The 24,369-nt window shown below is 39.9% G+C and overlaps 1 protein-coding gene across 2 annotated transcripts; it reads left to right on the plus strand.

The window, feature by feature from the left end:
- The first annotated feature begins 923 nt into the window (after window positions 1-923).
- Window positions 924-22,847, plus strand: LOC139143860 (mucin-2-like). Of its 2 annotated transcripts, none has more exons than XM_070714442.1 (10): window positions 924-1,121; window positions 9,314-12,922; window positions 13,288-13,382; window positions 13,640-13,707; window positions 14,967-15,199; window positions 16,833-16,986; window positions 17,554-17,760; window positions 19,634-19,877; window positions 21,146-21,202; window positions 22,383-22,847. In XM_070714442.1, exons 1-10 carry the CDS (start codon window positions 1,043-1,045, stop codon window positions 22,407-22,409), a joined length of 4,773 nt encoding a protein of 1,590 aa, XP_070570543.1. In that variant the 5' UTR covers window positions 924-1,042; the 3' UTR covers window positions 22,410-22,847. The 2 variants fall into 2 exon arrangements, with proteins under 2 accessions (XP_070570543.1, XP_070570542.1); XM_070714441.1 differs by having other exon boundaries at window positions 925-1,121; window positions 9,275-12,922.
- The last annotated feature ends 1,522 nt before the right edge of the window (window positions 22,848-24,369 follow it).

Genomic DNA, 24,369 nt, shown 5'->3' on the forward strand with positions numbered 1-24,369 from the left:
AAGATAGATTCTGTAAGGAACATTTTATAAAGCAAATAAAAGAAAAATTATCTCGTGAGCGCGAGATAAATAATCGTGAGCACGATAAACTTTCTTCTGCTCACGAGAAAGTATCCCTTGATCAAAGTGTGATATAGACGGGGACAATATCATCAATGGTGATGTCGTCTGTGATCTAGAACCATGTGTGAATGTCACTTCGGAAAAACACCTCCATTTTACACTTGACAGCAGCAGAGCAATCCAGTTAGATTGTCCTCAGCCGGTCTTTCGAAATATGTTGCGCAAAAGCACAGCGCATGCAGCAGACCGTGCTCGTGACTGATCATGAATGTCCACCACATGTAAAACTACACTTGATTGTTCATGACACTTTGTGTACAATCCTGTCGAAACTGTACGTACAGGACCCCAAGAAAGGTGTCATAGACATGTCAACTGTGCGAGATTGTGCAGCTTTTAGTAAAAAGACCAGATGAAGAGCGAGTTCCAAGGTCTAGTTCAATAACGGCCATGCAATATGATTTAATAAGGCTCCCCCCGTTTGATAGAAAGTAACAGGACAGATTCAACCAACCGCAAGTGGGAAAATATATCGATGATGATATATATGCTGTAGAGAGTCAGCGAAAGAAATTTAAGTCTAAAGGTAATGGTACCTTCTTGTCACAAAAACACGATCTGTTATCAATGCTGAAGTGTAGCTCCCATTAACGGCATCACAAACAATTTCCGACACAAATATGCGAAAAATGCTAGCACAAATGTAATTGTCGCTAGGGAACGTGGCATTTTGTGTCATTGGTATTTTTATCTAGCAGTCAGCATTTTACATTAAGGGAGGGGTTCTGAACCTCTACATGTCAAATAACCTGAGAGATGTTTGTTCCGTTTATCAGTTTATTGGGTGGTGATAGTAACCTATGACTGGGAGTGGTCTGTATAATTACCGACACGCTCAACGTAACCTCACCAGACAGTGGCAGAACTTTTTCGTCCTTTTTTTCGCTCGCTTTTCTTCAATATCTTCCCTACAACGGCAATGTCAAGGCAACGGCAAGATGCGATAACTGTGTCTCTTATCTTGATGGGGCTGTTGATCCGGTGTTGTCTCGTAGTAGGTGAGTGTCAATCAGGTTCTTGTTTATGAAAATTTGGTCGTTCGATAAACTGCGAAACGAACTCAAGGCCTTCACATTGCGCAGACAACATTAAATTATGGTGCGCGACATCAGTAAGGCCTTGACCAATATTTGTTGGCACAAACTTTGAAGAAAAACACGAACGATGTATTTTTCGCGGGCAAAACTATCCTTGGAATATGCAAATGGAGTTTTGCAGATAAGGTTTTGCAGATAATAGGCAGACATGAAAGTCCATGCAAATGTTAACGAAATTATACGTTATCAAAATGAAATATAACTAGTACTATGCTGTGTGGTGTCGTGTATGAATCGACCGGACGCAGAATTCTCTCTAAGAATGTCAAGTTATGCTTATTTGAGCAGCACATCAAGAACACATTTTAAGTGTGGCGTTTTAACCAGTTTACAGGGCTGCTATTTTACGTCTAGGATCAGGTATGTGAGAGGTCAGAAATCGATAGTCTGCGCCCCCAATCTGCGCTAGCGCATTTCAATCTGCGCTATCAATCTGCGCTCCCATTTTGCGCTATCAATCTGCGCTCCCATATATTCTGCGCTCTCGATCCATGAATGTTTTGATTTTAGTCATAACGGTGGCATTTGTGACACTGCCGCGATATAGCTGCCCGCTAGATAATAAGACATGGCATGGTTTAGTGTTATTAAAATAGATTTGTATTTTTGTACACCATACCGACACTTGTACACCATACCGACTGTCAGGAAGACTGGTTGTAAGATCGAATGCAATTCCGAATCAAGCGCGACATACAGTTATAGTCTCATGGATCCTTAGGGCTATGAAGAAGACATTCGATGAATTTTCTTTCTCATATAAAAAGGTTAAGAAATGATCAAGTACATGTAGTAAAAGGGAGTGGCAGGGCTTGCTACCAGCCACTGCAGCAACCTTGGGACATTGATTGAAGAAGTTTGTAGGATGGCCTACGTAAGCGCAAGTGGATACAAACTTTTGGTTTGGGTTACCGTCACTATTTAAACCTTTTTTGACGATTTCTCTCTCGATATTGAGCATTTCTGTTCATGTTCAGAGAAACGTTTGAGCCCGACAATTCTGACGTTAACCTGTTCGCAATGTCCGTGATGATGATTGACAAGTCTACGTCAATTGACGTCAAGCTAGCTGAATACACGCGTGTGCGGCCGGTGACCTGTAGATGACGTGAACAATGGTTATCTGGCTATGTACTGATCAGGAAGGTAGGTTGGGAGTAAACTTGCCAAAGTAATTCACTGTAATTGTGCACAAAATCGCGAAAATCGTAAAGGGAAATGTAAATCATGTGTTTCTGTTTCACATAACGCAATACAATGCCTGGCCTGTCACTATAAATATTGTTTCTCTGACTGAGTGCTCACGTTGTGAGTTTGACTCCGATTGAGGATTTAATGAATTTCTCAAATAAAGATGACGTCACTGATCTGAGAGAGTGATGTCGAAGAAACTGATACTATGACGGTGACGATTAGGTAAGTTGATGCCATAACACATCGCAGAAGACAAGTAAAAACAATGATATATTTTCTCGAGACGTTTTCGATTTTTCAAGATTTGCACTTGATAACAGGAAGGCGATTTACATGTAGTCCTATCATGCAAGAAGTGAATGCCTGTGAACTTGAAACGCTCTGATTTCTACCAGTCATTTCAACTTCAGTGGTTGGTTCGAACTGTAAATAGTTTTTTCAATCGTCCACAAGGACGACCCACGACTAAAACTGCATAACTTTTGCGGCACTTTAATGCTGCTCCCTTGTTTTCATGTATGATCGTAGATGGCATTGATCAACAAATTATGACATCCGTTCTAGCTTTATGTTTATATCATGCGAGGAGGTCAGAAACGACAGTGTACTCCCTTGTCACCGCATCAACCTGTCCTGATATAATCAAGGCAAGGTGGTGTCACGTCTGCAAAGATAATAAATTACATACTATAATTCCATAGTGGCACACGCTCTTTCATAAATGTATGTACTCCTTCTCTTTCGATTGTTGAAACCATGTTAATGCGGAACGATTGAACGAACAAGCACAAAAATTGCGATTGAAGTTCTGCTCTTGTAAACAATTGTCAGTCCGTAAATCTTTCTCTGGTCACAATCCCTCACGAGCATGTCCCTGTAATTTCTCAATAATTTCACAAGCTGAGCATCTCTATCAGCTCATTTTCAACCCAACTATCACTATAACAGTAGCTAAACTAATAAAATAGTTCATTTGTGTGGTGAAAACTAAATAGATTCGTTCGAGATTACTGCAAACTTTTCCACAGATGTGAAGACGAAATATCCAACTCTAGCCAAAACATGACTCTGCGTTTTGGGCGGTTGCACTCGACGTCTTTTTACCAATATTAGCTACAACTTTATAGCAAGGAAAACGGTTGTGCAACAGGGCACGTTCAATTCAAAATAGAGAGCAACTTGAAGGCAAACTTGATCGAAACATGGAGGTTTAAAAAGACCTCCTTTGACTAAGTTATGATTGGAAAAATCTCGCTGTAGTGTAGCGAAGCCCCTTCAGACAGGTTCCTGCGTGAAATATTACATATAAATGGACAATATGTGGAACTCGCGGCAGAGAAAGTCATGACCACTGTACTGTCAACAGTGCGCACGACGTAACGAGTCAATCATACAAGGACGCCATGTAATTTGTCTTTGCTACCGCTGGTAGAGTGCCCAGTAAAATGTTTTACACCCTTGGTGTTTAGCTTTTAATTTTCAAATTGAGCCCGTTTGCGAAGTGAAACGTACATAAAAGAAAACAGCTGGTATAGTCTTTGTCAAGAAGGATTTTATAAAAGAGAGATTCGTACATTCGTACATCTGATCCCCTTTTTCAACAATACTAGCAATGGAGCAAGAGAGTCAGTTACTACATGTATTAGAAACCCGATGGGAAAATCGGGCAACAGCCCAGACGTCGCATGGTCACCATGGAAACCGGCGGTTCTATTCAGAACAGAAGGTACAGCAGATGATGTTTCACCATCTCCACAAAATGGAATCATTTACATGCTTATCTTTGACCCCCCAAAACCTTGAATAGCTACATTGTACCAACCATGAAACTAGTTCAGTCACGTGAATATGTATATTTCGATACATATATGAATCCTTTCACAACGCAACGCATCAAAAATAAAGGTCGCGGTTCTGGTTCAAGGACGTTCACGAGAAGACTACGTCGACTAACGTCTATCCCAACATTTTTTGACGTTCTTTATTTGGCTACGAACGCTTGTTGCTCTGAAGATCAGTAACCTAAAACTGATAGAGATAGTCCCGAATTTAGTTCTTTAGCTTGCTGGGTCTGTGAAAGCAACTGGTCATCATTGCACATCGCATCGACATGAGTTTCTGAGAACTTTTACACTTTGATCACGGTCCCTCTGTCATAACTTTTGACACTGTCCCTCCACAAACTGTGGAAATTCGATGATTCGTAATACCATGGAGCTAAAAACAGAAGAGGTATCCTCATGGTAATTTAGAACTGTCGTATCTCGTCATGTTTCCTGGTCAAACAAAGCCGCATATGCAGCAGTATATGCTTTAATCCATCGAAACCTGGAATCATATCTTACAAGACACGACGTCATGATCAATGGTATAGACAGTAGACACTAGGATACAGCGACATTGCACTTTTATGTGATATCGGATATTTTCAGGAAATTAGGATTGTTAAGTCAGATATGAGGAGAGGGGAAATCTCCAATATATCGGATATTTATATACGAGTGATTTGACAAGTCTTTAGTATTGTCTAGTATTGTAAATAAAATCAGACTGACGACGTCGGGCTGAACCAGATCAATGAGGTGGTGAAATCTTCGGTAGCACCTACATTGGATATACTTACCTGCGTTTTGACAAGTCTCGTATCACCCAGGTAAAGCATATGATAAATGTGATTTTTCGCACAGTGCTTGTATCAAAGTTAGAGTTAGACTGACAACGCCGGGCTGAGCCAGATCTATTCATGGGTGAAATCTCTGATATTTATCAGATAGAATTCCAGCGATTTTGACAAGTGTAGTCTCGGTATTAGAGTCCGAACATCGCCGATAAAAATCGGATAATCGACGATTACGCAGACCCAGCGTGCCAACATACAAGGTACCTCGTTGTGGTGACGTCTAGTATTGACATGGAACTCAACATGTATTCCAAGTCTGTTATCTATAACAGAAATATATATCTATCTATAACAGAAATATATGGGACGTCAAACTTCGATAGTGGACAGTATATAACCAATATTTAAAAATTGTGCAAAGTCGCTCCTTCATGGGAAATAGCCGATTGGTTAGGTTGTGCAGTTGACTTTCCCGATACTTTGGTGACTTATTAGTCATTTTTGGAACTAGATTTTCAACATAATGACACGTCAACGATGACATTTAATTTAGTTTTTTGTTCCACAATGACAATTCTAGCTTTTCAGCTGTGACCATAGTTTAATCCCGCAGTGTTCTACCTTTCTGAACACAGTTCATGCGTACGTCCGTGCGAAGATATTTTTGAAAACAGACACGACAGTCAAATTCGGTCTTCGCGTGTCTCAGCAAGATGTTGTGCCGATTCGGCAAACTCGGAAACTGTTCAGCCCGATCTGTTTTGAATGAGGTAAAGCAGATTTTAGTGAGAAAAGAAGTTAGCCAGTTAAAACACTTGCATTCACCAATGCACTTTTATTTGGGGACATTAGGTTGACCTACTGTGCGGACACATAAGCTTATAACGCAACAAACCATCTACCACTAAGTTAACTAACTATAGACAGTTTGAGCAAAGTCGTTCGGGAAAAAGTAATGGACAAAAATACAAGTTTTCAAAACAATAATGTAATATGTTGTCCCTTTTACCTTGGATATTCTTTGAATTCTAATCACTACATGATCTGTACCCTGAGAGTTCGAGAGCGCAGAATGGGAGCGCAGATTGATAGCGCAGAATGGGAGCGCAGATTGATAGCGCAGATTGAAATGCGCTAGCGCAGATTGGGGGCGCAGACTATCAATTTCTGACCTCTCACATAGCTCCGAAATTGGATAGATACTCTGCGCGAAGAGTAACATCAGTCAGTGAAGTCAGGATTGTAAGAGAGAATACCTTTAAGGCAGAATGCGCCTTTTGGACAGATATTCGAACTCTCAAATCTTTACCATTCTAATCTATCACTTGTTGGGGCTCATTTTCAAGCCATTTGAGAAAGAAAACTTTTCATCATCTTGGTTTCCCGTAAATATGAGTTGTTATTATTCCCCATTGATTTAACACAAGCTGGCGGCCATTTTGAAATTCAGGTATCCATAATTGTTAGGTAGTTTGTTTCTCTAGTCCCAAAATTATCACGGTGACCCCTGATTTTTACTGTCAATTTGGTAAGAGTACGGTTAAGAACTTCATTAAGCGAAGCTTGAGCGAAAAGTTTAAGTCTTTCACTTTCGAAGCGCGTGGTGCCTTAAAAGACAGAACGCGGTTAAGGGATCGACTGTTGGAATTTCGTCAGCGACGTTCAAAATGGAAAATATACTCTGCCGTATTAACTGTTGACAAAACATTTTGTATCCTTTTATGTTAACAAAATATAATATGCGCATGACTTTCACATGGAAAAGTGTCATATTTATAGGAAAAGTAGGCCCTATGCGCCGACTCAAAGAACAGTCATCTTCACTTCGAACGCAAAAAGGTCTTTGAAGTTTATCTGTCTTCATTCTGACTATGCCTCCAACATGGTGGCAGAATGTTACGGTCCTCGAGACATAGATACGAAGGCAACACATCTTCCCAGTGTGCTGTTTTCTTGTCGTCCGAGTTAAATACATCAAGGAGTATACGTAATTTGGCCGGCTTTATAATTTACGTCGTCTCACGACAATGGGTCGACGGTGTATCAGTTCCAGATTTATCGACTGTCAAAAATTATTGCCAGAGCATATTTACACGGTAGATTCAGTCCTATGATCGGAGGTGAGAGTAAAGTAGTTTTTTCGACGATAATGGAGAGTGTATATATGCAGGATAATAATAACACAGCGTTACTATCATGCAATGTTCCCAGGCAACTTTAAGGTAGAATGACACGATGACAGATATTTGGACTCACAAACTTTTACCATATCCTTGCGGTCTATACCACTTATTGGAGCTCTTTTTGAAGCATATGGAGTAACAAAAGTTTGCATTAGCTTGGTTTTGTGAAAATCGGGAATTTGTTTTCTCACATAGAGATAACTATGGGATGACGGCCTTTTTGAATTTCAAATATCTTTAAATATCGGGTTATTTGTTTCTCTGGTACCAATATTTGCCCGGTGACCCCCAATTTTTAATCTTGATTTCGAAAGAGAGTGGTTGAAAAGTCCTCTGTCAAAATCAAGAATAAAAAACTGGGGTTCACGATGCAAATGTTGGAGAGAACAAGGAAAGTTTGAAAAAAGAACTAGTAAGTCGTCCACATACGAGGCGCGGACAATAGCTTGTGAGAAAATCATTATTGTTCGTTCTTGAAAACAAGTTCCCCAAACTCCTCCCACAGCATGCTGAAAAATTGTGTATTGATCTCGCAAATACGGTGTGCAAGATGTAATATTTCCGGATGTTCGTAATGTAGCGAAAGTTGTACACCTGTGAAAAAACGGGGCCGGCTACATCTTCCTTATCGTAGAAACAACTACTTGTCTGAGGGTGCGTTTAATGTTTATGACTCGGAAGTACAGAGGTACCCCTAAGACACCGTTGAATTGTAGGCCTACTGCATCTTTGCATCGGACCCAGTGTTGTCGCCAAACCGAGACATTGTTTGATAATGTCATAATTTGGGTGACACTAATCATGATAAGTCACATGAAATATTCTTTTATGGTGACAAACAAAGACCCCGCAATCTTTCGACGCCCAAGGGACTATGACCTCCAATTAAATAGTGCTTATAACTACTGTAAACCATAGACCCTCGAGAGGGTCTATGTGTAAACTAAGTCGGGGATTAGGCACAAGCACGTAGAGGACGCTGGTGAGAAAATCTACAAGAATTTCCTACAAATTGAAGCCACCTGACTGTGGGTCCATGGTCTTGGGTCACAGCTTATATGACGTAATTGTAAGTTTAAATCTAATGAATAATAGGGTCTGTAGGGTAAGGAAATAAGTAAGATATGGAACAGTGCAATAATCATATACTTGACGGGATTCCCTTTAACAGAAAGAGTGACAAAAATCAAATCAAAGCTGTGTTAGCCATCCTTGAAACGAAAATTATAATTGTTTATGTTCTCATGAACACTTTGGACTAAGGAAAGAGCACGTGCTCCCACTATATGCTATCTTTACGTTAACCCTAAAAGACAAATTGTCGCGTAATGTTTACCTGATAGGCATGTCGGTATTGGTTAAAGTGTTGACAACGACGCCCTCAAAGGTTATCAAGGTTTCAGATCACCAAAGACCTATGATTTAATACCAACAAAACCAATGAAGTAGTACAGACACAAAACTTCGAGGTGTGATATAGCAGAATATATTACCATTACAGCCCCAATAGCTGCGAATGTGTAATAAAATGATCTCAAAATATCACCATTTTCCAAGAGTTTTCTTTGAGTAACACCCGATAGAAACTGAAAAAGTGTGTAACACTGTCATGAAAATGAAATAATGCTATCCCAACTATAAATACCGGCCTTAATTTTTCATAGATAAGATACACATTTGGATGGCAAAGAGTTCCTAGAGGACACTAACTCTGTTTTCCTCTCTTGTGAGTAACTCGATGCTTTATCAATAATTGACTATGACACATCAAAGACCTGATCCTTTTACTTTAGAGACTAAAGAGACCAAAGGAACTTTGACAATTTTGTACCAATTTCGTACTTTTTGTTATGGAACAATTGCATGTGATTAATATATATATATATATATATATATATATATATATATATATATATATATATATATATATATATATATATATATATATATATATATATAATAAAATATATATATATATTATATATATATATATATATATATATATATATTATATATATATATATATATATATATATATATATATATATATACTTTAGCGGGTACGACAATTGAGGAACCTTCAACATCGTCAACAGGTGAGGAAACTAGTTCCACAGATGTATCAAGTTATGCACCAGCAACGTCAGCTCCATCAAGTGATGAAACCATGGCCACATCAGCATCCACTGATCTAAGTAGTTCAGTACAGACAACGAGTGAAGAAACCACGTTCTATGAATCAAGTGATGAAACTGTTTCCACAGGTATGACCAGTGCAGAACCAGAGACAACAACCACGACAAGTAATGTACCTACCGAACAAACAAACGATGGGCCAATAACCACAGCATCGACTAGTGATGCAACCAGTCCAGTGGCCACAACTATGCAAGAACCCTCATCATCTTCGACAAATAATGACATTACGTCCGTAGTGTCAACTAGCGAAATATCAGAAAGTATGACACCATCAAGTGAAATAAGTGATCCTCCAGAACAGACAAGTAGTCAGTCAGTAACCTCAGTATTAGCTAGTGAGGTCAGTAGTCCTGCAGAAACATCAAGTGACTGGCCAGCAACTGCGGCACTAACCAGTGAAGCCAGTGTTACCACACAACAAACAAGTGATGGGCCGATAGAAAGCACGACAGCTAGTGAAGAAAGTAGTCCGGCCGAAACAACAAGTGAAAGTCCCTCTTCTTCAACAACAAATGAGGCAGGCCCTTCAACAGGTGAAACAAGTCAACCAACAAGTGAAGCCAGTGTTACCACACAACAAGCAAGTGACGAGCCAACAGAAACCACAACAGCTAGTGAAGAAAGTATGCCGGTCGAAACAACAAGTGAAAGTCCCTCTTCTTCAACAACAAATGATGCAGGCCCTTCAACAGGTGAAACAAGTCAACCAACAAGTGAAGCCAGTGTTACCACACAACAAGCAAGTGACGAGCCGACAGAAACCACAACAGCTAGTGAAGAAAGTAGTCCGATCGAAACAACAAGTGAAAGTCCCTCTTCTTCAACAACAAATGAGGCAGGCCCTTCAACAGGTGAAACAAGTCAACCAACAAGTGAAGCCAGTGTTACCACACAACAAGCAAGTGACGAGCCGACAGAAACCACAACAGCTAGTGAAGAAAGTAGTCCGGTCGAAACAACAAGTGAAAGTCCCTCTTCTTCAACAACAAATGAGGCAGGCCCTTCAACAGGTGAAACAAGTCAACCAACAAGTGAAGCCAGTGTTACCACACAACAAGCAAGTGACGAGCCGACAGAAACCACAACAGCTAGTGAAGAAAGTAGTCCGGTCGAAACAACAAGTGAAAGTCCCTCTTCTTCAACAACAAATGAGGCAGGCCCTTCAACCGGTGAATCAAGTCAACCAACAAGTGAAGCCAGTGTTACCACACAACAAGCAAGTGACGAGCCGACAGAAACCACAACAGCTAGTGAAGAAAGTAGTCCGGTCGAAACAACAAGTGAAAGTCCCTCTTCTTCAACAACAAATGAGGCAGGCCCTTCAACAGATGAAACAAGTCAACCAACAAGTGAAGCCAGTGTTACCACACAACAAGCAAGTGAAGAGCCGACAGAAACCACAACAGCTAGTGAAGAAAGTAGTCCGGTCGAAACAACAAGTGAAAGTCCCTCTTCTTCAACAACAAATGAGGCAGGCCCTTCAACAGGTGAAACAAGTCAACCAACAAGTGAAGCCAGTGTTACCACACAACAAGCAAGTGACGAGCCGACAGAAACCACAACAGCTAGTGAAGAAAGTAGTCCGGTCGAAACAACAAGTGAAAGTCCCTCTTCTTCAACAACAAATGATGCAGGCCCTTCAACAGGTGAAACAAGTCAACCAACAAGTGAAGCCAGTGTTACCACACAACAAACAAGTGACGAGCCGACAGAAACCACAACAGCTAGTGAAGAAAGTAGTCCGGTCGGAACAACGAGTGAAAGTCCCTCTTCTTCAACAACAAGTGAGGCAGGCACTTCAACAGGTGAAACAAGTCAACCAACGGCAACTACAGCACTAACCAGTGTAATCAGTGTTACCACACAACAAGCAAGTGACGAGCCGACAGAAACCACAACAGCTAGTGAAGAAAGTAGTCCGGTCGAAACAACAAGTGAAGGTCCCTTTCTTTCAACAGCCAGTGAAGAAAGTAGTCCAGTTGACACGACAAGTGAAACTCCCTTTCTTTCAACAGCAAGTGAGGCAGTTACTTCAACAGATGAAACAAGTCAACCAACGGCAACTACGGCACTAACCAGTGGAGCCAGTATAACCACACAACAAACAAGTGATGAGCCAATAGAAACCACGACAGCTAGCGAAGAAAGTAGTCCAGTCGACACGACAAGTGAAACTCCCTCTCTTTCAACAGCAAGTGGGGCAGTTACTTCAACAGATGAAACAAGTCAACCAACGGCAACTACGGCACTAACCATTGGAACCAGTATTACCACACAACAAACAAGTGATGAGCCGATAGAAACAACGACAGGTAGTGAAGAAAGTAGTCCAGTCGACACGACAAGTGAAGGTCCCTTTCTTTCAACAGCAAGTGAGGCAGTTACTTCAACAGATGAAACAAGTCCACCAGCGGCAACGACAGCACCAACAAGTGGAACCAGTGCTTCCACACAACAAACCAGTGACGAGCCAATAGAAACCACGACAGCTAGCGAAGAAAGTAGTCCAGTCGACACGACAAGTGAAACTCCCTCTCTTTCAACAGCAAGTGAGGCAGTTACTTCAACAGATGAAACAAGTCAACCAACGGCAACTACGGCACTAACCAGTGGAGCCAGTATTACCACACAACAAACAAGTGATGAGCCGATAGAAACAACGACAGGTAGTGAAGAAAGTAGTCCAGTCGACACGACAAGTGAAGGTCCCTTTCTTTCAACAGCAAGTGAGGCAGTTACTTCAACAGATGAAACAAGTCCACCAGCGGCAACGACAGCACCAACAAGTGGAACCAGTGCTTCCACACAACAAACAAGTGACGAGCCAATAGAAACCACGACAGCTAGCGAAGAAAGTAGTCCAGTCGACACGACAAGTGAAAGTCCCTCTCTTTCAACAACAAGTGGGGCAGTTACTTCAACAGATGAAACAAGTCCACCAGCGGTAACTACAGCACCAACAAGTGGAACCAGTGCTTCCACACAACAAACGAGTGACGAGCCAATAGAAAGCACGACAGCTATCGAAGAAAGTAGTTCAGCAGATACTACAGGTGAAGATCCCTCTCCTTCAACAACAAGTGAGGCAGGCACTTCACCAGGCGAAACAAGTCAACCAACGACAACTTCAGCAGCAACAAGTGGAGCCAGTGTTACCACACAACAAACAAGTGACGAGCCGATAGAAACCACGACAGCTAGTGAAGAAAGTAGTCCAGCAGACACAACAAGTGAAGGCTCCATTACGTCAACAACAAGAGATGGAGTCAGTTCAACGGTCGAAACCAGCGAACAGTCAAGTATTGGTCCATTAACCACAGTATCCACGTCTTCATCCCCAAGTTCAAGTGGTGAGCCTAGTTCAATGGGCACAACAAGTCAACAGACAGAAAGTACATCTTCAACGCATGCTGTACCAGAAAGTTCTACAAATATTATAACAAGTCATGCAAGCACAACACGTTCAAACTACATCGGACCTATTCCTGAAGATGAAGAGCCTGAGTGTAAGTGTTTGTGAGTTAATCCTTCCTTTGGAACAGTAATGTTTTGAATAAAACATGCAATGAAGAACTGCTTCAAAAGAAATGATGTTTCTCATCTCACATAAACCATATTGTTCAAAGTCATTTCTAAAACCATGCGAAGTATAATGTCAGTCATACCGGTTTAAGTGAAACATGTTTTATTTCCGAAGAAGTCGACTTACAAAATGTGGTCACCTATCTTCGTATTTCGACTAGAAGTACCGATATAAAAATAGAGAAAGATCGCACCAGCAGGTTTGTAACACGGTGAATTTTTAATAGTAATTTCTACTTGAAAACCTTGCAGTTGATTAATACGTTGTCTTGTTAACATGTCTTTTTAGACGAGGAGGCTCCAGAGAAAATTTACAATTATGGTATGGAAGTTTCGACTACTTCCGAAGATGAAACCGAGTTTATCAAAGAATTTGAATCATCTGTAAGTATGATAATATTGAATATTTAAAACATTGACGAGAACATGTTACACATTTCATCATAAGTCCCATCGGCTCCTTTTCTCTTTACTGTTCCTGAGATATATAGGTATGATACGATGTAAGAGTATCATATTTAAAATGTTTGGTTTTTTGTTTGCTATTTATCTCATCCATAACCATATCTCGATTGTTAATGCATAGTTTAAGATCTACTTTCTCACTCCACAGTATCGGTCTTGTCCATCTTGTTTTTCAGATATGTCCATATTATGACCTCGGAGAAGATGGTGACCTGCTTGACTGCTCAGTGAAGTCCACAAACTGGTACGTCAACAGCTGTAAACATTACACAAAATTCAGGGAAATGTACCTTTTACAATATTACGATACTTAGCTCGGTCATTGAACCACCTTTTTTAAAGGATTGGGATTTGGCCTAGCGGTTTTGACCTTGATGTTTTTGCTGTACGTTGTGAGTTCGAATCCGATCGAAAATCTACTGTATCGTTGCACAAAAGAAGGAACGATATTGTGGGAGCGTAAAGTTGCAATACATGGCAACGAAAAACTAACTTGTATTACTATCTCTTTACTAACATTACAAAAACTCAAATTTGATATATATTTCTATTTCTTCCATCCTTCTTTCATTCATTCGTCGAACAGTCAAACGCATTTTCCACATTAACAGTATAGAGTGTTAGGCTAGAAAATGATACATTTAAATCAGGACGTTTATTTACATAAAAATGCATTATGAATGAGGAATGAACACAGTCTGCATTTTGTGTTAATCACTATGAGCTAGGAAGTCGTTAGGAGATTCGAGCTTGAAGTACATAGCTAGATGCCAAACTTAGACCTTTACAGTTCAAATGCTTTGAGGGCATCAACAATCACTCATTCCGTCATAGGAGTTTAACCCTTTGAGTGCTGTAATTGTTCCCACCAAAATTTTAGTGCAACATTTTTTCAAATTTTTATGATTTTTTCTGTAATTTTTCGATAGTTTTGGACCAAATGGACATCACATTTCATTTGCTACAGGTTGTTATCAAAATTTTGACAAAAATCTGCAAAATATTGACTGGAGTATATTTTCTAAAGGAGATGAAATTGACTTTGGCGCTCAAAAAAGGTTACTTTAACATCAAATATTCATCCACATGGCAATGCAGTCGTTTCCTTCACCATCAACGCAGAAAATGAGTGAACACAATACTGCCATGCCTTCGCGCTTCTTTCAAGCAGTACCATCTTTCTGCCGTAAAACATCCGCCAATGCAACAAAGCAAACGAAGGTTGAATGTATCTATCGTGACTTACAATATATCACGTGATATTTGCCGTTAAAAGGTATACAGTCACCTGTAATCTAAATATGCCCATATATGGTCAAAGGGGCGTTCCTTAGTATTCAAAATGCCCATCTGAGGGCACTGTTTTTAAAAAGCGGCCAACTGCTTAAAATCTGTGATTGGTTAGATTTTCTCTTTCCATAGTAACTGTGGCAAAATTGGAACAGGTGACAGTATACATTTAATGTGTTTGCATCTCGTTAACGTTTGGCTGGTAACCTGTAGGAACGATGTAGCTGTGAACGGGAAATTCCGACGAGAAGAAGTGGGCGCACTATCGAAAATTGTTGTCGTCGAGTATGACGTCACATACGATGCTCTCAGTGAGACTGCGCAGCTGGATGCTAAAGATCTCTATGAGCAGACAGGAATCAGCGAAGAGATCGAGAACGACACACTAAGTGACACGTTTAAAGTGACTGAACAACCATGTGGAGAGCAGTCTTCCCTCTGTGACGGTAAGCGACTGTTATCTAGCCATATTTTCGATTTCACCCTTGATCGGAATCTACAAAAGCTTGAAATTGGAACCTTTTGGATGATTGAATTATGTAAGAAATTTGATGTGGAATTGATATTGTTAAGAGTACTTGTGGTACATAAAAGATAAAATGGACACGATACTATGAGTTTGGTATAATTATCAAAGATACCTTATCATAAACAACATAGGGAAAGTCAGTGTATAGATTTATTTCATTATTTTCTCGATAAAAATATCCTAATATTGTTCAATGGTTTGAACGGCGGTAAATACTGAAACAATAACAGTTCTGTTTGTGTTTCTGCGAACATTAGACGAATACGACCAGGTGACTCGCGGTTTTAACTTTCACCTCCATTGACCGATAATTGTTACGAGCAATTTTTAAAAGTGGATACCTCGTTTTACTGTAATTATTGTAGTTTTTTTATTAATTTGAACAGATAATCCATTCTTAGAAAGTTTATGAATCCTGTTTTTAATTTTGAAAAGTAATTCACATTCAGAATTATATGAATAGATTTGAACAATGGTATATCGCAGTTACAGTACTGTGCCTTCATAGTGGTATATAGTCTGGCAGAGACCCTGCGATTCGCGTTCTTCCCTGTTGGAACACGCGCGCGCCCTTCAGAGACGCGACGCGAATCCCAGGGTCTGGACGTTCTTGCAAGCGACCGGTTGGATTTCTGCCTGATCCGGGTACTTTATAGAACTCCACACATCCGTTAATCAAAATAAAAATGACAAGTACCATAGCCAAATAAAATGAAAAATGAAAAATAAAAACATACCGCGTATATAAGTGTACCAGCTACTAGTATATATTCTCTCCGCCCAGTTAGATAGATGTTTCTTTTGACGTCACTGCCCTTATGAATATTCATATACTTGCAAAAACGGACAGTCGCTGTGTCTGGCAGCGCGTGCTCCTAGCTGCACAGCGTAGCCTTCGAATGCAGGCCCACCTTGGCGCGCACAAACAAGGCACAGCGACTGTGGAGAGTCTAAGTGGTATAGTACACACAGATTATGCACCGCCAACAACGCGCCCTTCTGTAATCTAATCGGTGTGGTCAGAAAAACGCCGTACTGGCTTCGATACTAACATCGGTAATACCATAGACTGTAGAAGTTTCTCTTCTACTGTCGAAGGTAATATACAGTAGAGAGGAACAACTGCCTATGTGCAGACACAACGGTGACGCGACCAGGAAACCCGCCGAAAGCATTAAAATAACTCGCCTCGGGGACAGATATTCGGACTTTCTAACTTTTACAATTCTTTTCTGAACTATATCTTGTGGAGTTCATTTTAAAGCTCTTGGTGTAAAAAACTTTTCACCGTCTTAGTTTTTCGAAAATCGAAAAATTTAGTTTTCTCCACAGAGTTAACAGATGGGCGGTGGCCATTTTGAATTTCAAATATTGGGTAATTTGTTTCTCTAGTACCAAAATTTGCACGGTGACCCCGATTTTTATTCTTGATTTTGAAAGATAATGGTTGAAAGATTCCCCGAGGAAAGTTTGAACAAAAGTTTAAGTCTTTCACTTTCGAGGCGCATACCACCTTAACAACCAGACTCTTCGTTATTTTACATCCACAGCTGAAGATGTTGATTGGTGCGCAAATGCTGTCTGCGGTGTTGGCATGGAAACATTCGATACGGGGGAGAGCTGTGTATGCCAGTCACAATGTAAAAGTGACTATTGCTACAATGATGGCTTATGTGAACACACAGAAAACGGCGTGAAGTGTTGGTAAGTTGAACTTTGCAACTCATGAAATCTCTGATTTGGAAGAAATTAAAACAAAAATGTGCCTTTAGAGAGATTTTCGGCCTCTCGAAATCCCATCCATTCTTTATCGCTTAAAAACTTTAGTGGACAAAGTGTCTTCGGGATAATACAACTGCATATTTGTAATGAAAAATGTTAAAATTATCCTTGAATAATATTTGAATTGTGCAAAAGTGACACCGTTTTGTCATATACAAAACTAAGTAGTGTATTTGTTAGTTTATGGAAGTATCCGCCGCGGCAAACTTTTCCGTATGTTCGGCTGTTCCAGCAACCCTTTCGACCACTGTTATGTTCACTGTCTGCTCTCAAAATATATATGCTTTCCGAGCTATATACATCGTCACTCCTTGTCGTTGCATACCCGTTTTCCCGCGCTGATCATGTGTCCGTTCCATCAAAATTGCACTTAGACTACCTGTTCACCTGTCGTTCTTCAGACCAAGCCAGCTGTCTCAGCGCAGACTTCTACACTCTAATCCAGTGACTTTTTTCAGCTACATAATTTCTCTCTGTCTTTTTTCTCAGGTGCCCGAATGACAGCGGGAAAACCTACATAGGCGATCGATGCGAGACGGTCGTATCCAGAAGCACTATCATATTGGCGGTATCATTGAGTTTTGCCTTTCTAGTGATTGTAATAGCGATGCTGGTCTTGTGTTGTTTGAAACAGATGAGCGAGAAAAGGAAAATGAAGAAAATGGACCCGGAAAACAACTACTCTGACAACAATCAGTAAGGGGCTACATTTGTTTTGATGCTGTTTATACAATTTTATTTATTTTGATAACATCCAGAATGTGGGTTTTTATGGTGGAAAGTCACTTTGGTAGTCAGCAAACTGAACCATTGTGCAGTGTTGATTGATCAATATGTGCTTCAACAGTGTTTATTCCAACGGCAAGATGTAACAACCTTTGAACAAGATCAGATAATGTGTCTATATACAAGTTCCTCTGGTTTATTGAAAATAATCAGACCCAATTAATTTCACACCATTAGTTAATATTTTCGGGAAAACATTTGAAAACACTCGTTTTGGTCAACTGTTTTGTCCCTCGACAGAGATGTGACATTGATCTACTAAAATCATGTCAGTATACAACATAACGTGTCAAAGCTACGGTCTATGGTCAATGTCATATGCAATCATGTTGAATCCAGGACTAATGTAAACTGTTAACCATTTCTGAGCCATTGCTCGCGATCCCAGGGATCGCCTTGTTCTAGTCTGTAAGAGGATTTTGGAGGTGTGATAGCCTTTTGCTTTCCATTGAAATTGTAATCTGGTGGGTAAATTTTCTGATGAGACAATCTGGTGCCAACGAATGCCGTTAACCATTTCTGAGCAACTTTTCGGGACATGCCAGTGGATTCTGTCTACATATTTATAGTAGAGCCCCGCTATCAGCAAGTCTTTTTAAATAAGAAGAATAACAATCATATCCAAAATTATATTGCATTAACTTAAGGTAGAATGTGCCTCGGGGACAGATATTCGGACTCTCAAACTTTTACAATTCTTTTCTGATATACCACTTGTTTGGGTTCATTTTAAAGCTCTTTATAAGAAAACTTTTCATCGGCTTAGCTTTCTCGAAATATGAAAATTTTATTTTTCTTCGTAGAGTTAACAAAAGGTTGGAGGCAATTTTGAATTTCAAATATCCGTAAATCTTGGGTCATTTGTTTTCCTAGAGTACCAAAATTTGCACGGTGACCTCCGATTTTTATTCTTGATTTTGAAAGAGCATTGTTGAAAGATTCCTTAAGAAAAGTATGAGTAAAAGTTTAAGTCTTTCATTTTCGAGGCGCGAACTACCTTAATACCGACTACTCATCGATAATATGCATTACATTTCTCCCAACTGGAAAACGAGGGTGACCAAGATAATACCCCTGATAGGGAGGACACAAGTCATTACTAGTATTACCTAGTTTGTTTAGTGATCGTGCCAAAAGGTCACCAACATTTTCGTTCAACGCACTATAAATGACTTGAAACAAAGACGGTTTATCTGGAAGTAAAGTGTTAACAATTTCCGGACATTTCTGTCTATTACAAAGAAACTCCTATTCAAATCTTGTGTATGAAGTAAAGTGTAAGGAGTTGACAGCGTTGGGAAATTGACTTTGTTTATCTGAAAATAATCTTAGAACGCAATTCATCGAGCTTGAACTGATTTAGCAAGCTGGTCCTCAGGACTCACAAACTCACAAACACAAACAAAAATGAATTACATGTACCGGTTTGCTAGGATAACTCAAAAGTTACTGTAACTCAAATGATCAAGTATGAAAGGAAGACTTAAATAAGGTGATTTAGATTGTATTAGCAATTGAACCTAAACTTCAACTCGATTGTCATAACATTAATATTTTCCGTTACTTTTTGTTCGACAATGCATGTAAGTTCAAGAGCTTTAAAACATTGCAGTCGTATATGTTTTAAGAATGGAACAAAATTCGTCATATTGAATGGGTGTCTAATCACAACCCCTAACCCATCCAGCCACCCCACTGATAAAGTTCAAGGCTTCCCGAATGTATGCAGACCTCGGATAGGTGTTTATCTATGTCTAAGATATAGCCTTCATTTCCATTTCAGCGAGATATCAAACGCAAAGTCGCAAGACTCGTCATCATACACGGGCGGCACCTTCCGCAGTTTTGAATCGGGCACGCCAAATGAACTTGACTTCCCAGGAACTACGTGGGTGAATAACAAGAGGCTATCGAGCGATGAATGGGAGGACCTCTGGAATGCAGCAGACGATGACAATGATTGGAGGAAAAAGTTCCCGCTTGCAGTATCAAACCTGACGTATGCGAATGGCGATGACACGTTAACGGTAAGACATCAACTATACAAATTTGCTGATATGCAGCGTGCTCGGAAGGTTATCTCTGATTGGTCGATTGTCACTATTCAGAGCAACTTAGGGAGTCTATTAATTTTGTATTTTTCAATTAAAACTGTAAGATTCAACTACTCAATTGGATAATAGCTTCCTAGACATCAGCCCCACATTTTTGGTGCCTTTTGTAGACATTGGCTGTTCGGCAAAAGTGGTGGAGAGACTGTGTTCAGGACGCAGGTCTTGCTACCTATCAATCTCATAAAATCAGATGCAGAGATGGCGACGTTGCCTCTTTGCTTGAATGTCCTTTCAATTCTGTTCTCGTCAGCTGCTACAGTAGCTGTACACACAGACAAATAGAAGAAACAGTTTCTATTTGTCTGTGCTTTACAGCATCCGATCCACTGCCATTATAGAAGATTCATATCTCGCGCTTTGTAGGAGCCAATTGCATTGCGTTTTAAAATACAATGCTGCAATCCATCACGAGTGGGAGTTGTAAACCTCTTTCCGATTGGTCGATTAATCTAGCCGATGCCCGAGATTTGAACGGGATATTCCATGGCAGTGGTTCAGATGTAGTGGGGCGACTATCGGCAAACGAGAACAGCAAAAGAGAAGCAAAGATGGGAACGTCAACATCCCTACATCTGAATTTAATCAGATTGACTACGTTTTTTAGCAGTCACCGTCAAGTCTAAGCGGAAAAGTTACAGAGCCAGTAGCTGTATATTTTGATAATATATTTCACTATTTTTGTTGTGGATATCAATCGCAAGATCTTGCTGTACTCCCAAAGGAGTAGAAGAAGAAACTGTAATTGACATTAAAAACAAAGCGTACCGAGAAAATCAAAAGTGACAGCTCCTGGCCATTTAACTGGACATAGCTTTTCAATGCGGCGTTTAGGTTTGGTATTCAGGTTTGGATTCAGCTTCTCCCTGTAACCTGACTTGAAAATTAATATATTACGGTGTCCTCACTGCTTTAACGCGGTTACCTATTACCCTGTGTGTAATTATTTGATTCACTCTTCGTCGTATTTTTCTTCCATCAAATTTTAACCTGTTCACCCCCAGTTCCCAGTAAACATGCCCTCAATCACAACTGATAACGATGGGATTCGGCTGAACCATGGGGGTGAAAGGGTTAAATCCGTGTGAACAATTGCTTTCTTTGTAATGTTATCCACAATATGCCTCTTTCAATTCATATTCTGTTCATGGAAATATTTATTTATGCTGTTTCTTCTGTTACAGTTCAGGATACAGCGACCTAGTATTAACATTAATTATGGCCGGTCCGCAGTCAATCAGGTAAGTCGAGTTGCAACTGCACCAGTGTACCTGCAGAATACTTGGACTGCTCTTTTCCTGCAGTGGAAAACTCATTAATCACAGGGAGCATATCACGGTGTCAGGATAGAGTAGCAAACCATCCCTAGGATAATGTTGAATGTATATGAATATAGTGCATCGAGCAAACCTATAGTGTTCTGCAGTCTTGATGCTTCATCAAGCCTGGCGTTTAAAAATGATCGGGTCAACCTAATTTGACTCTTTCAAAGTTGCCTTCTTCTCCTATTTTTTAAAAAAAAAGATAAATCTATTTTTTACAAAATGGCAAAAATAAAACAAATCTACATGACTTTGAACGTGTCGACCGAACGAACAAACTTACGAGTTAACTCTTATCGGATAAACGCCCTCTCTTGGTCTAAAACCTGACATTGCACTTGACCTCATACACCACAAACATTAGTCTCGCACAAAGCTTGTATGATGATATGAACGTGTGCACATGTAGCCGCACGTGGAACTGATTGTAGACGGAAAATGGTTTATCCCATACTAAAGTGGGTATCGCAAGGCACACGAACTGTTCGGAATCTAATACAACGTCCGTTTTGAGTGTCTGATCTAATGCAATGGGTGAAATTCTGTTGTTAGCATAACGTGCGTGATAGAGAAAAGAAATGTTTTGGTATGCTGGGGAAAGCGCTGTGACGATGGAATCAAACAGAAGGGCAATGGAGGCGTAACAGAGAGTTTACAGATCACAAAAGGTACCAGAGACAATAAATATGGCCCTAACAACTGTACATTCACGACGGTGAATAGATGTACACATACATGGTTGTATTTTCGGGGTATGTGTGTGCGTGTGTCGACTGTACTGTGAGTTGTAAAGAAAGAGCCGTACTTTAAGGGGAAAACCATTTGATTTCAGGGGGGCTGGAGGAAATAGGTATGGCATCAATTTTTCCCCCGCCACTGTGGCAGCAAATTTTATTTTTCTATTTTCTGTCATTACTGGACATTAAGACATTACTGGATCCATTTTTTTCTTCACCTGTCGATAATTTTTTATGCCAAAAATCCTCCAGCCCCTCCCCTAGAAATGAAATGGTTCTCCCCTAAGTACGATGATTCAACATACGTATTATCTCACTCACCAGCTCTTCTTACGCAAATTACATGTATTTTATACTTGCAGTCTTATCTACCCGACACCAACCTTTGAACCCACCCATTTGAAAGATGGCGACTTGTCACGAGAGATTTGAACAGAAACCAGGACATAAACGAAGTGCATCAACTCGTCAAGCCCCTGTGTTGACTAATACGGAGACTGGGTACACCTTCTAAAGAACCAACAGGGCGTTATTTTCGAATCAACGCGGTCCCATTTTTCTGTGATATATAGCCACCTCGATTACCGATCTACAGCAAAATTTGAATCCACACTTTGGTGACAAATTCGGACGTTTTATTTAATTTACAAAGCACTACTCAAAAATGCATGTATAGCTAACCTACTTAATGATTTAGCTGAAACACACACGTATTTCGCCAACCTTAACAACGCAGGTAAGAGGAATTCGTATTTGTGAGGGAACCGTAGTACAGGACATCGACCATCTATATTCTCTGCTTTCAGTATTGTAAATATTTTAATTATTTGGTTTTATATATACATAATATATATATATATATATATATATATATATATATATATTAATATATATATATATATATATATATATAATTTTACACTCTGTAACAATGACATTTCATATTCTCCGGACAAAATTAGGAATATTTCAAGAGCTTGTCATATTATCAGAAGTGAGTGACGGTGCACGAGTGACGTCATGCATATGTCATTGTGTTACTTTGCGAGTTTGAGTACACCTCTTTACACATGCAGCATCAGAAGCTGATAAACTTCGCGTTATATGACATCGGCAATAAGAAAAAAGACTTTAAATGTTACAACTTAAAGGTCGGTTTGTTGCTCAATAAGAAATGCAGATATAGTGGTCGAGAGTGTAGAATGATTAAGTTCACGCAAATATACATAGACTGGCGAACATCTCTTGATCGGGCCAATATGCATTTCAATTCACATACTTGGCATTCTAGTCCTTGAAACACTGTGAGTAGGGTCGAGTTCAAGAACTTCGTACAAACCTGTCCCCCCCCCCGTATTGAAATTTGAGCTGCCTGGCGCTGACTCTACCCTCCTTTTCTCCAACTTCTCTGCCCATTATTCCTTGGCTCACCCCAACCCCGTGACAGTATGAATTAAAAGTAAGTCACATACTGGAAAGGTTGTTGAATTTTTGAACTTGGGCTGGGATCAGAGGAATCTCATAATCTGCAAAACTTGCTCGCAAATTCGGGACATGAAAGAGACACTAAATGTTACCGAACAAATATATCGGTAACGGAACTTTAACACGTGCTGAATTCTAAAAATGTAAAGTATCAATGAATTTGTTCCTTCGATATTGTGAGTATATGTCAGCATCGATTTTACGTCCGCAAGTTTCCAAGCATCATTCGATTACGATTATCAAATTCTAGGGCGGTCAAACCCAATGTTCAGATTAACGAATTCCCCGTCCCAAAAATCGTGTACACAGCACTTAGGATGCTCCAAACGCAGATAAGCGCGTTAACCATTTCACCGAGTCTATGTGTAAGTCTTCCGGCTTTTCGCCCGCTTGTGGCGCACTCGAACAGGGTAATTGTCTTTCTCACAACAATTAGGGAGTCAGCGCGGCAAAAGTGTGGCGAACGCTATGAAGGTTTCATATAGTTTTGTTTAGTTTTTATCACAAATGAAACAACCTCGATCTAAAACTAGCTCTGCGTTTTTTGCGAACGTTGATGTACAGAAACGGAATAAAAGAGAAATAGAAATATTTTTATCACGTGTCTATTGAAATACGAGTTTCAAATACTTGTAATACTCCCAAACCGTTGTAACGTCATTCTGCAATATGTTTATATAATATTTACGATATTTACGATTATTTTATATCACTTTACGATGTACTGTATTTCTTGCGTGTTCCAAAGATAACTCACCGCAATTTGTGATTATATAATCATATGTCATAGAATTAAAAGTTACACAATAGATACGCAAAATGTTTAAATTAAGGCAATCTCTGATTGAATAACAGGAGTATAGA

The sequence above is a fragment of the Ptychodera flava genome, chromosome 11 (assembly GCF_041260155.1).
Source record: "Ptychodera flava strain L36383 chromosome 11, AS_Pfla_20210202, whole genome shotgun sequence".
NCBI lineage: Eukaryota > Metazoa > Hemichordata > Enteropneusta > Ptychoderidae > Ptychodera > Ptychodera flava.

What these genes read in the sequence shown, in the direction of transcription:
- LOC139143860 (XM_070714441.1), top strand. Translation starts at nt 1,043, where the DNA reads ATGTCAAGGCAACGGCAAGATGCGATAACTGTGTCTCTTATCTTGATG. An exon ending in CCGGTGTTGTCTCGTAGTAG is followed by an intron (nt 1,122 to 9,274) that starts GTGAGTGTCAAT and finishes TATATACTTTAG; the next exon opens with CGGGTACGACAATTGAGGAA. An exon ending in GCCGGTCCGCAGTCAATCAG is followed by an intron (nt 21,203 to 22,382) that starts GTAAGTCGAGTT and finishes TTATACTTGCAG; the next exon opens with TCTTATCTACCCGACACCAA.